General features: G+C 59.4%; 1 protein-coding gene across 1 annotated transcript; it reads left to right on the forward strand.

Annotated features, from left to right (window-relative positions):
- The first annotated feature begins 6,213 nt into the window (after window positions 1-6,213).
- Window positions 6,214-8,393, forward strand: OLIG3 (oligodendrocyte transcription factor 3). The gene has a single exon (XM_077344552.1). The coding sequence runs from the start codon at window positions 6,282-6,284 to the stop codon at window positions 7,161-7,163; it is 882 nt and encodes a 293-aa protein (XP_077200667.1). The 5' UTR covers window positions 6,214-6,281; the 3' UTR covers window positions 7,164-8,393.
- Window positions 8,394-14,423: the final 6,030 nt, after the last annotated feature.

Genomic DNA, 14,423 nt, shown 5'->3' on the forward strand with positions numbered 1-14,423 from the left:
ATTAGCACTTGAGCTGCTTCTGCCATTTGAGGACTCCCCTGCATCCTGCAGAAGCCTGGTGTCCAAGGCAACATTTTGAGCCCACTCTGCCCTCATCCGACATGATTTCCTGCTCTGCATCTGACTAAAACTCAGTCTCAAAGGGGAAGAGAACTAGTTGGGCTGTTTCAAAGGAGCAGCGGTTGTCTTGATCAGATGTAGCTTCTTGTCGTCATTCTCCTCCCCAACAGTTCTCAAAGGGTGACCTCACTTTCAGAATCTTGTGGATCTCATTAAAATAAGGTGGCTTGGGTCAGATACTGGCAGAATCTGACCCTCTGCTTCCCATAAGATGTTTTCTTGGTGGTTGTGGTTCTCAGAAAACAAGGCTTGCAAACCTCTAATAAACAGCACATCTGGATAAAAGTTTCCATGGACAATCTTTGTAAGGGCACAGTCCAGACTTGCCACTTCAGAAATTATATTTTTATTGATACACAGAAAAGTTCCACCTTTTCTTGGTGGCCACAATAGGAAATAAAAATGCTTAGCTTTGGCTGGATCATGTCCATTAGCTGCAATCCACTGTAATATTTGTGGGCAGTATGGTGGAATTTCTGGCCATGTGCATCAAATAGAGACATGGGCACAGAGGGGAACAAATTTGTTGTGGTTCCCAGACATAGGCAAGATGAAGCACTGAAGGCATATTTGCTAAGCTGGTCTCACAAGTCCTTTGCATATTGCTGCCTGCATTTCACATGTAAAGTAGATCCATTTGAGTTCAGAATGCAGTCACCCAAGATCTCCCCCTTGCAGGGACCCCCAATACACCTTGGGGTCACTTATGAAGACACTTATGTTACCCGTGAAGCGATGTCCCTGATGAAGGCGGGTTTCATTCATAGGCCTGGCTCTCAGTGCCCTCTGCAAGGCAAATGGAAAACCCACATGGGATTTTGTTTTTCCTCTCTGTTTGATCCCCTGCTCCCTCAACAACTTTACACCTGGAGGGAGGTTGAAAGTAAATTCCTTTGTTGCCTCAGAAAGGAGCCTGTGACTTGTGCGTGCGTGTGTGTGTGTGAGTGTGTGTGTGTGTGTCCCACGCAGTTGCGGAAAGGAGGCGAGGCCTTTGTAATGTGAATGACCTAACCCTGGGATTTACAAGGACCTCATAAACTGACCTTTAAAATGTACTGGGCTTCAAGAGGCCGCTTCGGCCTCTTTTTCTTTCCTTTTCTTTCCAAAGTGCCTTTTCTAGGGAAGGGATGGGAAGTTGGACAGTGCCACAGCCAGCCGGCTGCCAGCCCTTCTGGGCCCAGAAGGGGAGGTGGAGAACCACGAAAATGTACTCACAAAACCGATGTCGAATTAATCTCTCACACACACACACAATTGAAAATGTATCTTGCGCTCTTTGCGCAGCAGAAGTCCGGGCTGAGGCCGTCTGGTGGGGAGGCCTCCAGGAGCCCTGGCCCAGGACAGGGTGCGGGATAGGGACGGGCCACGATGGGGTTGGGGGGTGTCCCCATCGTGTTGTCTCACAAGCTACGTGACCCAGCACCGAGGCAGGTTTAGACCCCCGTGCCGGTGCGGCATCTCAGGTGCGGTGGGGATTTGCGGTGCCTCCGAGGGCAGCTGGCGCTTAGTCTGGCCGCTCTCTCCGCAGTGGGTGGGTGCCCCTCCCCCAGTGCAGCTGCCCAGGGGGGGGGGCACCCTGTGGTGATCCAGTTTCAAGCCGAGTCCGGGGGCTGGCTGGGCTGTCCCAGAGAGTTGGGTCTCTGCTTCGTCTGCCCCTCATTTTGTGGTGACCCTCGCTGCAGGTATCCTGGGCAAAGGCCAGCTAGGGCAGCTTCGCGGCCCTGCTCTGGACTCTGGAGCTGCTGCCACCCCCTGCTTAGAGATGAAGGGAGCGCAAGAAGGGACAAAGCAGAATGGGGATATTGTATGCTCTCATTTGCTACGCCAGACCTTCGGGGGGGGGGTTGGGGGGGTTGGCAGAGTTGTTGCAGTATTGGCGGCACCATCCTAAGCACAGGTGCTCATTTTGGGTTTCAACGGATTTAGAAGCATGGACTAGAGTGCATGGGCACAAGCCCGTCCAATCGCGACGATAGTCCTGGACACACTTACCCAGGAGTAAGCAAGCCCCGTGAATGGAGAGAGGGAGGTTATGTCCCACAGGTTGTCGATGGGGGGGGGGCTTGGCACTAAAAATGGAGGGGCAACGAGGGACATTCGTCTATATTTCCCAAGGATCTAGCCAATTCTGCTTTTTTGGTGCTCTGTTTCAAAGAACAAAACTGACGATATTACCAAGGCAATCCCAGCATACCTCTGTTTAGGATTGCTCCGTGGGTAGCATAAATAAAATATAATGGATACATCGTAACTGAACCTCAAAGGCGAGACATCTAAATAATAGAAGAGCCTACATTTCATTTCAAACTGTCTTGAAAGATCCCAGCTAAAATAAAATCTTTACAGGTCAATAAGCGATCCAACGGGAAACTGTGCACACATGAAACTGGCTGGGGGTTGCTCTGCTGGCGGATTTCCCCTGGTCTGGTGGTCCGATCAAGCGCCCGATCCAGCAATGCCCCTCCCCCCCCCTGCACACACAGCACCCTGGAATTCAACTGCGGGATTAGGCAAGCGCGGGACTCCCTCCCTCCTCTTTGCATCCCAAGGATCCCAAAGGACTACGGAGGTGCGACTGTGGCTGGAGACGCAGATGCAGCCTGAGTGATCTGTGGGACAGAGGCGCAAATGTGGCCTTTCGGATGCTGTGCAGAGTGCCTGAGAAGCTCTGAGCCCACCCGAGTTCCTGGGATCCTCCAGAGCTCAGCTGGGGGCTGTTTCCAAAGCTCGGGGGAGCCCTGAGAAAAATGTGGGGACCCTGAGAAATGCTCCTTGGGGAAGGCGAACACGGGCCGGGCGCGTTTCTGCCCGGATTCCTACCAGCCACTGGACTTGCACCCGAGTTTGTCTTGAAGCTCTGCGAAAGGTCTCGGCCGAGTTGCCGAAGAAAGAGCGCGCTGTCGCTGGCACGGCTGCGAGTCTGCCCTCTCCTGCCCTCTCCTGCCCTCCCGGCCGCGGGACCCCACTCAGTGGAAGGACCAAGGGCCGCTCACAGGCCTAGTCCCCGGGCCTCCCCCTCCTCTCGCCAAGGCGCTGGCTCCCTTTGGGGATCATTAGCCACGGGATGGGCGGGAGGTTGGGGAGGGAGGGAGAGGCGTTTGTTCTCCTCCATCAAGCAGATGTTTTGATATAAATCCATGCCTGCAAAGGGCCTTGCTGCTCTGCTCCCGAAAGACAAATTTGGGGGGGGGGCCGAGGGCGGAATGTGCAGATGTCTCTCCGACTACCCCGGCCTGCCTCCTCTTTCCGGGGGAGCGGGGGCGACGCCTCTTGGCCTGGTCTTCCCTCGGAGTCAGTCCTTCTCTTCAGCCGAGTCTGGCTCCGTCTGCACTTCAGGCACTTCGGGGAAGTTTGTGTTTTTTTGCGGATTGGCGAGGCCTCCCTGTAGGAAGAGAGATGAGCACCCCGGCTGCTGAAGGCAACGACTCCCAGGGTCAGAGCCCCCCTCATCCTACAACGCTCCCAAGGCGAATAACTGGAGCTTGGGAACCTGCCTGGGTCGCCCTGGACTCGCCTCGGAAACTGTAGGTTGAAGTTCTCTCTCGCGCTCCCTCCCCCCCCCCCGCCCCCTTTCGATCCCTAGTGGGATCAACACCCCTAGTGGGGCAACGCCACCCATGAGGGCGCCCAGGAACCGCTGGTATTCAGATGGGGGGTGGGTGGGGTGGGGTGCCGTGGGGTCCTGCGCAGCCCGCAGAGTGCGCGTGGGAGGGGCGCTCCGGATCTCTAGCCGGGAGTCTCAGACTCAACGCACCAGCGAACCCAGGAGGGCGTCTGAGCGGGAGTCTGGCTCTGGAACCTGATCACGATTTGCCCCTCTCCCCCTCCCCGAGGTTTCCCATCGTGATTGTGGTCCCCGCTCCTCCTCTCGGCCAGCAGGTGCCGAAGGGGATCTGCTGACGGGTCTTCCTGGCCCTTCTGCAGCGCCATCCAGCCGAGAGCTGATTGACCGGGAGGGCGCCCGTGTGTGACACGTCTGAACGCTCCAGAAGGGCGGGTCCGCAAGCGGCCTGGCTCATTGAGCGCACACGGCTGGAGTGGGAGGATGGGGCTGGTGCGTGTTAAAAGAGGGTCCCGGAAAAAGACCCAGCAAACGTCTGACTATCTTGCACCACCCACCCCTCCCCGCAACACACCTCGCAGCAGGCAGCCGGCCTCTCACTGCCCCGCGGAGCCCACGAGCGTCTCTCGCAGGATTGCTCCCCCCCCGGAAACTCCCTTCTTAAGCAAAACTTCCGCCTCCAGAGGTGCAGTCCGGACCTTGGCGAAGACGTCCCTGTGGGGGCTGCAGGCCCACCGGCTTCCTTCTCCCTGCCTCGCCCCCCCACCACGCCGTACATCGGGCGCCGGGGCCTGGCCCAGGCGGCCCAGCTGTTTCAACGCAATGGGGCCTGGCCGCAGTGAACAACACCCTTCAGATTGGAATCCCCCCCCCCCCAGGCTTCCAGGGTGACCGAAACGGGCTGAAGGCGACAAACTCCTAACCTCAGTTATTTAGAGGGTCACACCCGCGTTGGCTTTCAGCACTTTCTTGGGTTCCCTCTCCTTTTCGAGTTTGTCGGTGGCCCCCGCGCCGCCCCCGAGGCTCCTCTGGCAGGATTACGCTCGAGAGCTGGGAGAGGAACGGGCTGGGCAGTTTTGCTGCGGGCGATGGCTGGCTGGATTCTTGCGCCCTTCCTCTCCGTCCGGGGCCTCGTCGGCTGATCCTCGGAGGGACGGGCCCAGCACGCGGCCACGGGAGTCAGGGTCCCTGAGCTCACGCGACTCCCGCCCCCACTCACTGGTCGAAGGAGCAGGCTGCCAGCGGAAGGCACACTAGCCGGGATGGTGCAACACCTGCTGGTCGTCCCCCCGGGAGGCTTCTCCCCCCCCCCCGTACCTATTGCCAAATATGTTTCAGACAGGCCGGCTATGAGATGAATGGCAGTCAAATAAATACGCAAGAAAAATAGTCCCAAGCACGGGGCTTCCCCAGATCGGGGGCAGCCTACGGGGTGGCGTGGGAGGCCTGAAAAAGACTGGGAGGTTTGGGCAGCATGGGGGACAGATGTGTGGGAAAGTGACAAGAAAACGACTGCTGGCCGCTCCGAGGGCCCGCTCTGCTTGGAGCAGCTCAGCCCCAAGGCCCCTGTGGAGAGGGAGACGCAGCGCCAGGGGCCCAGGGCAGGAGCGGTTGGGGGGGGGGCAGCGCGGAAGGCGGTCGAGGGAGGGGGGCATCCCGGGACTGCCAGGAGAACTGGTTTGTGATGCAATCAAATCAGAGTCCAGGGGCACCGTTATGACCAACAAAGATTGATTCAAGGCGTGAGCTTTGGGGTGCAAGCCCTAAGAACTCCGACCAAGATTGCGACCGCAGCTCTCCGGAGCAGCCACGAAGAAGCCTTTCCGCTGCCCTGGGAAGTCCGAGCGGAGCGCGCACAAGTGAGCCTCTCTGCGCACTGGCCGGAGGGGGATTCCTGCTCCTACTGTGCTGCGATTATGACCGCTGCCGCTCTGATTGCTCCGTAATGAAACCAGATTGAGCCGCTTCGGCTGGACGGCCGTGGAAGTGCAGCGCAGTGGCGGGGGGGGGGGGAGGGGACGGCGCTCTCTTCCCTGCCCTGCCTGCAGGAGGCTCTGCGGCTTGGGGAGGCGTGGGGGGGGGGCGAGGCGCGGCCCGGGCGAGTGCCGTCTGTGCTGGGGCTGTCCGTCAGAGGCGGGGCGGCGCGGGCTCCGGTGGGCCAGCGGCTGGGGCGTCCCGGGGCGCCGCCACAATGCCTGCGAAGAGGGGGGAGCTAAATGGGACAGTCAAAGCGCGCCGCCCTGAAGCCTGGCACGTCATCTCTCCCAAGCCCCCGTCCGTGCTCAGAGAGCCGCTTTTGTGCGGGAGCTCGTAGCCGCCTCTATAAAAGCCCCTCTTGCCGCCGAGGCGAGCTTAGATCCGGCACCTCGGCACGCCGACCGGGAGTAGGGGGAGCCGCAGGGCCGGGCCGGCTGGGCAGAGCAGGGCAGGGTGGGCGGGGGAGGTTTGCCTGCGTGTCTCTCCTCCTCCTCCTCCTCCTCCCCCTCCTCCTCCTCCTCCTTGCTGGGTGGCTCTCTCGCCACCCCCTCCCGAGCCGGGCGGCCCCCTCACTCCCTGCCTTCCCCGGCCGGGCCGACGCAGCCCAACCCAGGCACAGACCATGACTTCGGACTCCAGCTCGGTGTCGTCAAGCAGAGCGTCGTCGCCAGACATGGAGGAGCTGTACCTGCGCGGCGGCGACCTCCACCACCCTCACCACCACCACCACCACCACCACCACCACCCGCACGCCGAGAGCCGCCTCAACCCGGTGTCGTCGACGCAGGGCGAGGGGGGCGCCCGGGGCTCGGGCGAGGGGGGCCTGTCGCGGGCCGGCGGCAAGGGTGCAGCGGGCGACAGCGGCAAGTACAAGCTGAAGAAGCAGCTCTCGGAGCAGGACCTGCAGCAGCTGCGCCTGAAGATCAACGGGCGGGAGCGCAAGCGGATGCACGACCTCAACCTGGCCATGGACGGCCTGCGCGAGGTGATGCCCTACGCGCACGGGCCGTCGGTGCGCAAGCTCTCCAAGATCGCCACGCTGCTGCTGGCGCGCAACTACATCCTCATGCTCACCAGCTCGCTGGAGGAGATGAAGCGGCTGCTGGGCGAGGTCTACGGCGGCGGCCACCACTCGGCCTTCCACTGCGGCACGGCGGCGGCCCACGCGGCGGCAGGACACCCGGGACACGCCGCCGGCACCGTCCACCCGGTCCACCCGCTGCTGGGCAGCGCCCTGGCCTCGGCCAACCCCGCCGCCTCGCTCTCGGCCACCCTGCCCGCCCTCGGCTCCATCCGGCCGCCCCACGCACTGCTCAAGAGCCCCGCCGCCGCCACGCCACCCGCCCTCCCGCTCGCCGCCGCCGGCGGCGCCTTCCAGCACTGGGCCGGCCTGCCCTGCCCCTGCAGCATCTGCCAGATGCCCCCGCCGCCCCACCTCTCCGCCCTTGCCGCCGGCGCCGGCCTCGCCCGCCTCGCCACAGAGTCCAAGGACATGCTCAAGTGACAGCCCGGCGCCCGCGCCCCGCTGCACGACCGCCGCTGAGGGTGGGGGTGGGTGGTCGGGAGCACGCTCCTTCTCTCCGAGCCGGGCTCCTCCTCGCCCTCGCCCTCGCCCTCGCCCTCCCCATTCGGCCCAGTCTGTATGGGTTGTGGCCGAGGGCATCCAGGGGAGCAAACCCGCACTTGCCAAGGGAGCGTGGTTTCGCTGGATTCCAGGGACAAGGGGTCTGTGGCTCCCCATCACCACCACCACCACCACCTGGGGGGCTGCAGTCTAGGGGGGGAGGGAAGTGGACGCGGGGGAGGCAGGATCCGCTTCACGTCTGCTGCAGAAGCCAGTGCTGGTTTGGTTCGAGCGCGACTTGGTTGACGAGCGTGGAAGGGGGACTTGCCCCGGCCCAGCTCAGGAAGCAAAGGAAAGGAAAGGAAAAGAGGCGCCGTTAACACCGATGGGCACGATCCAGCCAAGGTTTGAGACTGCACCCTCGTTGAGCCCTTCCTGGACAGTAGCTCCGGTGGAGACCAGTGGGGGTCACGCGCAAGAAACCGAACGATTCCCGAATCCCGGGAAATGGGACTCGGGCTGAATTGTGTGTGTGGGCGCGGGGCTCTCAAGTCGTCGCTTTGGGGTCCGAGAGGGCCAGGCAGCACAAGGCACAGCCCTTCTGTGAAATCCGGGTGGGGGAGGGTGAATATATTTCATGGGGGCACCTCACATGCACATTCCTGGGACTCTGAACCGTCAGAGCTGTTTGCAGCGGTCGGCTTCGATTCGAGTTGTGAGTGGGGCTTGAACCTCTGCTCGAATCGCTGCAGGCTCGGGATGCTGGGGGGGGGGGGGCTGTGCCGTGCCATGCCAAAGGAGAGAGCCTCGCCTCAGGATCTCCGGCCAGGGGAGCAGGTCTGGTGGGGGGCCTCCCCCCGTTTCCGCGCAGCGTTTCTGGCATGCCGGGGGCGACTGGGGTCCCGTTGTGGGCTCGGAAGGCAGCCTCTCTCCTCCGCGGGGCCCACCGTGTCTCCTCCTTTAGGGCCGCCCCCAAGTCCCTCCTCTCCGCGGAATCCGCTCCTGGCTCGGCCCGCAGCCGCTGCCGCCTCTCTCTGCATGCTGGGTCGGGTCGGCGGCCCTCCGCCTCCTGTTTTCGTTCCTCCTCCTGGGCGCTCGCTTGAAACTATTTTGTTAGGGCCTCACAGACAAGGACGTGTCTTTATTTTTTATATATGTTCTCAAGAACTATCGATATATTTATTATTATGGACCAGTGTTTCTGGATGAAATTTCAAATTAAAAAAATGAAATTAAAGTTCGATATTTATTTATTTATTTATTTTTATTTTGCCTGCATGCAAAGCTGTGTTTGCAGGAAGAGGGGGAGGGGGCTCTGTCGGAAGAAGGGTTTTGAAAAACTACTTTTAACGACAGTTAATAAAATGCATGAGTGGCCAGACCCTGAAACCTGCTAAATGTCCTCGGCACACTTTCTTGGGGCCAAGCCCCATCCACCTGTGCACGAACATGCATAGGACTGGTTTGCTTAAGCAGTTATTGGTTTACTTATTCTGGGATTTATATACTCCGCGGGTGAAGTGAATCCCAGGGAAATCGGTGGGACCTGTTTCCAAAAAAAGTTTATGTATAGGATCTGGAGTAGCCAACAAAAACAAACGCTTCTTTAAAATCTTATACATGGAATCTAGGTGGATATTTTCATAAATCGGTTGCTTTCTATTAAACCAGAGATAAAAGAAGCCCACCCCCAGCTCGTCCCTCCGTTTAGTAGGCCAATTACTTGAAACTCGACTGGTTTCTTTTTGAAGGAGAACTCCAACCTCCACGAATTCCTAACACCCATAAAATGACCGCAGCCCCCACACAATGGCCCGAGGCGGCAAAACCCGAGGCGAGCGAGCAGAGGACGGGCCATCAATCAGCTAGCGGCCTCCGCGCCCTCCCGCGAGAGCCGAAAGTCGCCGGGAAGGGCTTCTGCGCTTGGCAAAATAGTCTCAGAAGCCGATCCCTGGCTTGCTCTGCCCCGCCGGCCGCGCAACAGGGCCTCGCCTGCGGGCACGGAGCTCTTCTCCGCCAAGACCAACCAAAGAGTCGCACTGTGAGCCATGCTGGGTGGCGCAGGGACCCTCGAGTGCCTTCAGGCCCCAGCCCCCAGCAAGCCCTTTCTCTGGGTTTTGCAAGACGAGTCTCCATCCGAGAGGGCTCCGGAGCTGCACTCCGAGGCGTGGGGAAGGGCAGCGGTTGAGTCCCACTGCCCACCAGTGGCCGCCAGCGCTGGGCCTGGGACCCTCCTCCGCCCCCCCCCCCTCCGCCTTGCTGCCCAAACGCGGCTGCTTCTCTTGCCCTTGCAGAGCCTCTCGCTGCGGAGGGCTGGGGTTTTCCCCCGGTGCTTGGCTCCCGATGGCGTCCACTTGCCCCTGTCGCTTGGAAAAAAAGAAGAAGAAGAAGAACCCCGCAGCTCCGCAAGGGGACATTTTACACAATGACAATCCACAGGGAAATGAGGGGTGTGCGGGGGTGGGGTGTGTGAGAGAGAGTGGTGAAAGGTAAAATAAACCAAGAAGGATTCAGCAGCGGTAATTTCTCTCTCTCTCTCTCTTCCTCTGTCTCTCACAAACACACGGCTATTATTGGGAGGGGGGAGGACACACGTTTCTTCGCGATGAATTTAGGCGTGAGTTTAACTGCACAACCCTAAAGCCACTTTCCTGGGAGTAAGCCCCGTTGAATCGACTTCAGTGGGGATCTCACTGCAATCGCCGAAGTGGCCCATCGCTTCACGGTTCCCAAGACTGCGGTCCTTTCTGCTGCTCTCTCGACTTCCTACCCATCGTGTGACACGATTTTGATTTCTTCAAACATCCAACTGTTTCTGTGTCTTGGTGAATTTATTAAAATTATTTTTGTATTCGAGTGGTCGTTTGGGACACACTTGTTAGAGAATCAGTCCTTTTGGATTCCGTGAGACTTTCTCCCGAGAAAACCTACTCAGGCGAGACAAGCTTGGGTTCATTGGTGCCGAGCGCATGAGCAATAGATTCGTAACCAAAGATTCGCCGCCAGGGCACGGCCACCCATGCACACGGCCTTCCTTTTGCTCTGCAGAACTCGCAGCGACCGCTCCTGGGAGTAAAGGAAGTCCTCGGTCCTGGACACGTGGCCGGCCGGACAGCTCTGTGGAGCGGGGGTCCACGCCAGGAAGCCAGGACCTCAGTTGACGGGACAGCCTTTTGCCTCCTGCAGCCGGTGCCCAGAGGCACGGCGAGGTCCCCTGTCCCAGCAGTCCAGGCTCAGCTCTAGAATCCTCCTGGCTTTGGAGGACACTGAAGGGCAGGAGCTAAATTGGGGGCGGGGGGGGGGTGTCAAGGGATGCTCTAAATAAACGGGTGGACCTTGGAGATCTAGCCAGGGCGAAGGGAAGACAGGGTGCTGGCAATAAAAGGTTAACAGCAGCCATTCCCAATACAACGCCACTTTCTCTTACACCTCTTTTCTGTCGACAAAATTATTTCGGCAAGGAGGGGAGGGACAGAGTTGGTAAAGAGTTAACAGTCCATTTCTTGGGAGGGCTGAGTGCATTGCAATACTCTCGCTTTTAAAATCTAGTGTGCACGTGTACAGTGGAGGAGAGCAACTAGAATCCCATGTAGCAGATAACTTCCGTGGATGTCCCACCTAAATAAAGAGGTTACATCGGGGAGGTAGGTCGGAGTTGCCTGCCACGTTTTTGATCAAAACAAACACACAAAGAAAGTACATCAAAAGTCTTGCAGAACTCTCACTGCTGGGTGTGAAAGCGTCACAAAATGCTTGTCTTTTTGATGGCTGCCATTTGAGGCGGGGGGGGGGGGGGTGGGAGAGGTCTGTTCTTGGCCTCCCTGTTTTGCACCTTCACACAAAACCGGAGGTCGCTGCCGCTGGTCTATACCTTCCCCCGAAATTGACCGGCTTCACTCCCCATTTTCAATAAACCGTCCCGTGGTCATTTCTTGGTTCTGATTTTTGTCCGAGTTTCCAGTTCAGGGGCTGTTTAATGAAGCAGTTAATGCATTGGCGGTGCAGTCCAGTCCGTGGTGCAAAATAAACGGGCCGAGATTTGAATGGGCCAGACTGGAGTACCTGTGTGTGGGATAGCCTCTCGTCCCTGGGGAAGGCCGGCCAGTGTCCCTGGCTGGGCACCCGCCCTTCGCGTCCAGCAACAGCACCCAGCCCTGCGGACGAGGCGCTGCTCTGCGGGCTCTCGCGGCTTCCCCGGGAGGGACCCAGCGAACGAGGCTCGCGCATCCTTTGATGTCTTGCTCCAATCGGGTGGGCCATGCAAATCGACTCGTCATGCTGCTGGGCGCTGCTTGGAAGAGAGGGAGAAAGCGGCGTCGGTGGGGAGCGGCTCTCCCCCGCGCAATCCCGCCCCCTTCCCAGCTTTGCCTAAACTTGGAGAGCGGGGCGGCCGTCTTGCTCTCAGATCTTCGGAGGAAAAAGAAGTTTTATGGGGGGGGCTCGATCACACACGCGCCCACGCGCGCACACCATCCGACGGGAGAGGCGGCAGCTGCCTCAGGTTCATTCCTGGCAGACCTAGAGAGGTCATCTTTTCTCCCGAAAGCCGCCCGGGTCGTCCCGGAACTTCTTTGGGTTCAGTCCTGGGAGGTGGGAAGTGGAGGTGAGACGCCACCCCCGGAGCTGCCTCACTCGGTGTGCCATTGCAGCAGCGCCTTCTCGTGAAGCCCCGTCGAGGCTCCCGAGCGCTGCCCTGGAACTGCACCCGGCCTCTCTTCCTCTCCAAGCCTGCCGTGGCCTCTCCCCGAGTGCAGATTTTCTCTCTCATCCAAAAGCACCGAATACCTTTTCTTCAAAGGTCTTTGCGGAGGACATGGGGGGGGGGGGGAGTGCTTGGCTGCAAGTTGGCCAGTTTCCTAATTCCCTGTGATCGCCTTTCCTCACTGCGACTCAGAAGGCATCCGCCTCCTTTTGCCAGGCCTCTGCTCCCCTGCTTGGGTTGCACTGCAAGGAGTCGGCTTTACTCCTCAGTAAACCCAGCCAGGCTTGGGCTGCACGGTCAGGCTAGGGGCATTAATGGCAGGCAACAAGTCCCCTGGCCACTTTCCCAGTCAGATTCACAACGTCCCTGCAAGGCAGTCTAGACGCGGGGCTTTCATTTCGCAAATATGGCCGGGACAGCCCTCCCCTGCCCGCTGACACGCCTCACCTCCCGCGTTGCTTCCTCCAGGCGGTCGGGGAGGCCCAGCCCGCTCCAGCCCCTCCTCCGTCCCCCACCCCCTCCTCAATTGCTGGCACGCCCGCTCCAGCCAGAGAAGGGCGGGCGAGGAACTGCAAAAGTGAAACCTCTTTGCAGCGAGTTGTCCACCAAAGCTTCACCTGGAATGTCCTTTGTACGTTAGGCAGCGCCTCAGTGGGGGTGGTTTGTTCTTAAGGCCCCGGCTAATGAATCCCGAGCGCCGATGCAAGCCGAGAGTGGACGAGGAACCTTCCCCCGGTCCCCCGGTCCCCCGGTCCCCCTGCTCTCCCCGCCCCAGCTTTTCGACTCCGCTCGGTTGCGGAGGAGCTCAGTTCGAATAAGTGGCCATGGCAGAGCGGGCATCGGAGACTGACTGTGCCAGACGTTGCCCCCCTCCCAACACACAGAGACCCTTATTTTCTCCCCCCACAGAAACATTCTCTCGCCCTTCCCAAACCAGCCAGGATGGCGCCAAATATTAAGCAGACAGACACCACCGCTGCCTCGCTCTCCCTACCCCTGTAGAAGGGGCGGGGGGGGGGGTCCGGATCCGACCACACTGGGTGGGCTGTAGTCCCCCCCCCCCATGATGAAGCACCACGAGTTTTCTTACATTAACTGAAAATCGCAGGAGTGAATGCCCAGTTGCTTGCAATCCGTTGCCACAGCGTTAGGATCGGGTGGGCTCCTGTTGGGAGGAATCCCGCCTCCCGTTTCTGTTGAGGAGGGCGACTCAAAAGGGGCGTTTCAAAGGAAACGGCTCCTGTACAAAATGATTCAGGGTGTTAGCTGGACACAGTATTAGGGACTGCGGTCCCGACTGCTGTATACAGCTTCCTGAAGGCTGGGTGTCATTTTGTCATCTTGCTTCATTGCACGTGTTGTGTTCACACTTGTGTGCTTCGATTCAGTTCTGTTTCCTAGACTCCTGTTCGGTTCTGCAACCCAACTGCTATTTCATTGCTTATTGTGTGTCCCATCTTAAGTGATTGCATCGGCTCACGCTCCGCGAGCCTCCTTCAGTCCCCGCCACGAATAATATAAGAAAGGAAGGAAATAGTCTGCCCTGTGTGAGCTGACTCTGGAGTAAACCCCGCGTGGTCACTCCCCTCTCCTCTCGCCGCACATTTTCCCCAAGGCAGGACCTGAGCCCTCTCTCGGATTTGGAATCTGCATCCTTCCTAAACGCAGAACACTCCGGACTTAAATCAGGAACACTTTAAAAGCCTGTTTTATGAAATCAGAAGCGCTTGTATCGACGCAAATAAACGAGTCTCGTCTCCTGCCCCTTTGCTGTTTCGGTTTTAAAACAATGAGGGTGATGCCTGGAATATTTCTTGGGCTGCACAGGGTACCCTTTGCTGGTGGGAAACCGAGGTGACCACCGGAGGCCTGCGGCGGAACAGGGCTTTTTGCTCTCGGCTGCTCTCTCCGTCCCCGTCCGGAGCTGGCCGCCAGAGAAGCAGGCCAGAGTCTGGGCAGCAGGCAAGCAAGTCGGCGCCAAGCTAGAGGCTTCATGCCGGGGAATGAAAGGCAAGGAGCGGGTGTCTCTCGCCGGGGTGCCGCCGGTGCAAGTGCGCCCCAGGTCCGGCCAACCGCCGTGCGGAGAAGCCCAGTGGGAGCGGCTGACTCGCGGGTGAGCTCGGTGACCCCCGAGAACAGTTCTAAGGATCGCCGGGAAAGTCTTCCCTGGACGGGCAATCGGGGGGAAGGAGACGCTGCCTCCGAAAGTGGCTTTTCCTTCCCCTCGTGAGTCGGGAGACCGCAGCGATTGCTTCTGCGGGGCTGGCAAAGGAGGACAGGAGTCGCCGCATCACAGCTGCCCCCCCCCCCATCCAGCCCGAAGACAGCCCCGCTCAGAGTGACTTCGTAGGACAGTCCAACCGACGCAGGCAAGCGCGGAGGCCGACCGAAGCCAGAAAAGTTGGGGTTCTCGGAGTTGCTTTTCAGAGCAGCGCGGCTGGGGAGGGGTGTTCGTCCTCCCTCTGGAGGGGAGGCTGGCCTTCGATGGGAGAAGTGAT

Source organism: Paroedura picta, chromosome 1, assembly GCF_049243985.1.
Source record: "Paroedura picta isolate Pp20150507F chromosome 1, Ppicta_v3.0, whole genome shotgun sequence".
NCBI classification, from domain to species: Eukaryota; Metazoa; Chordata; class Lepidosauria; order Squamata; family Gekkonidae; genus Paroedura; species Paroedura picta.

What these genes read in the sequence shown, in the direction of transcription:
- OLIG3 (XM_077344552.1), top strand. Translation starts at nt 6,282, where the DNA reads ATGACTTCGGACTCCAGCTCGGTGTCGTCAAGCAGAGCGTCGTCGCCA.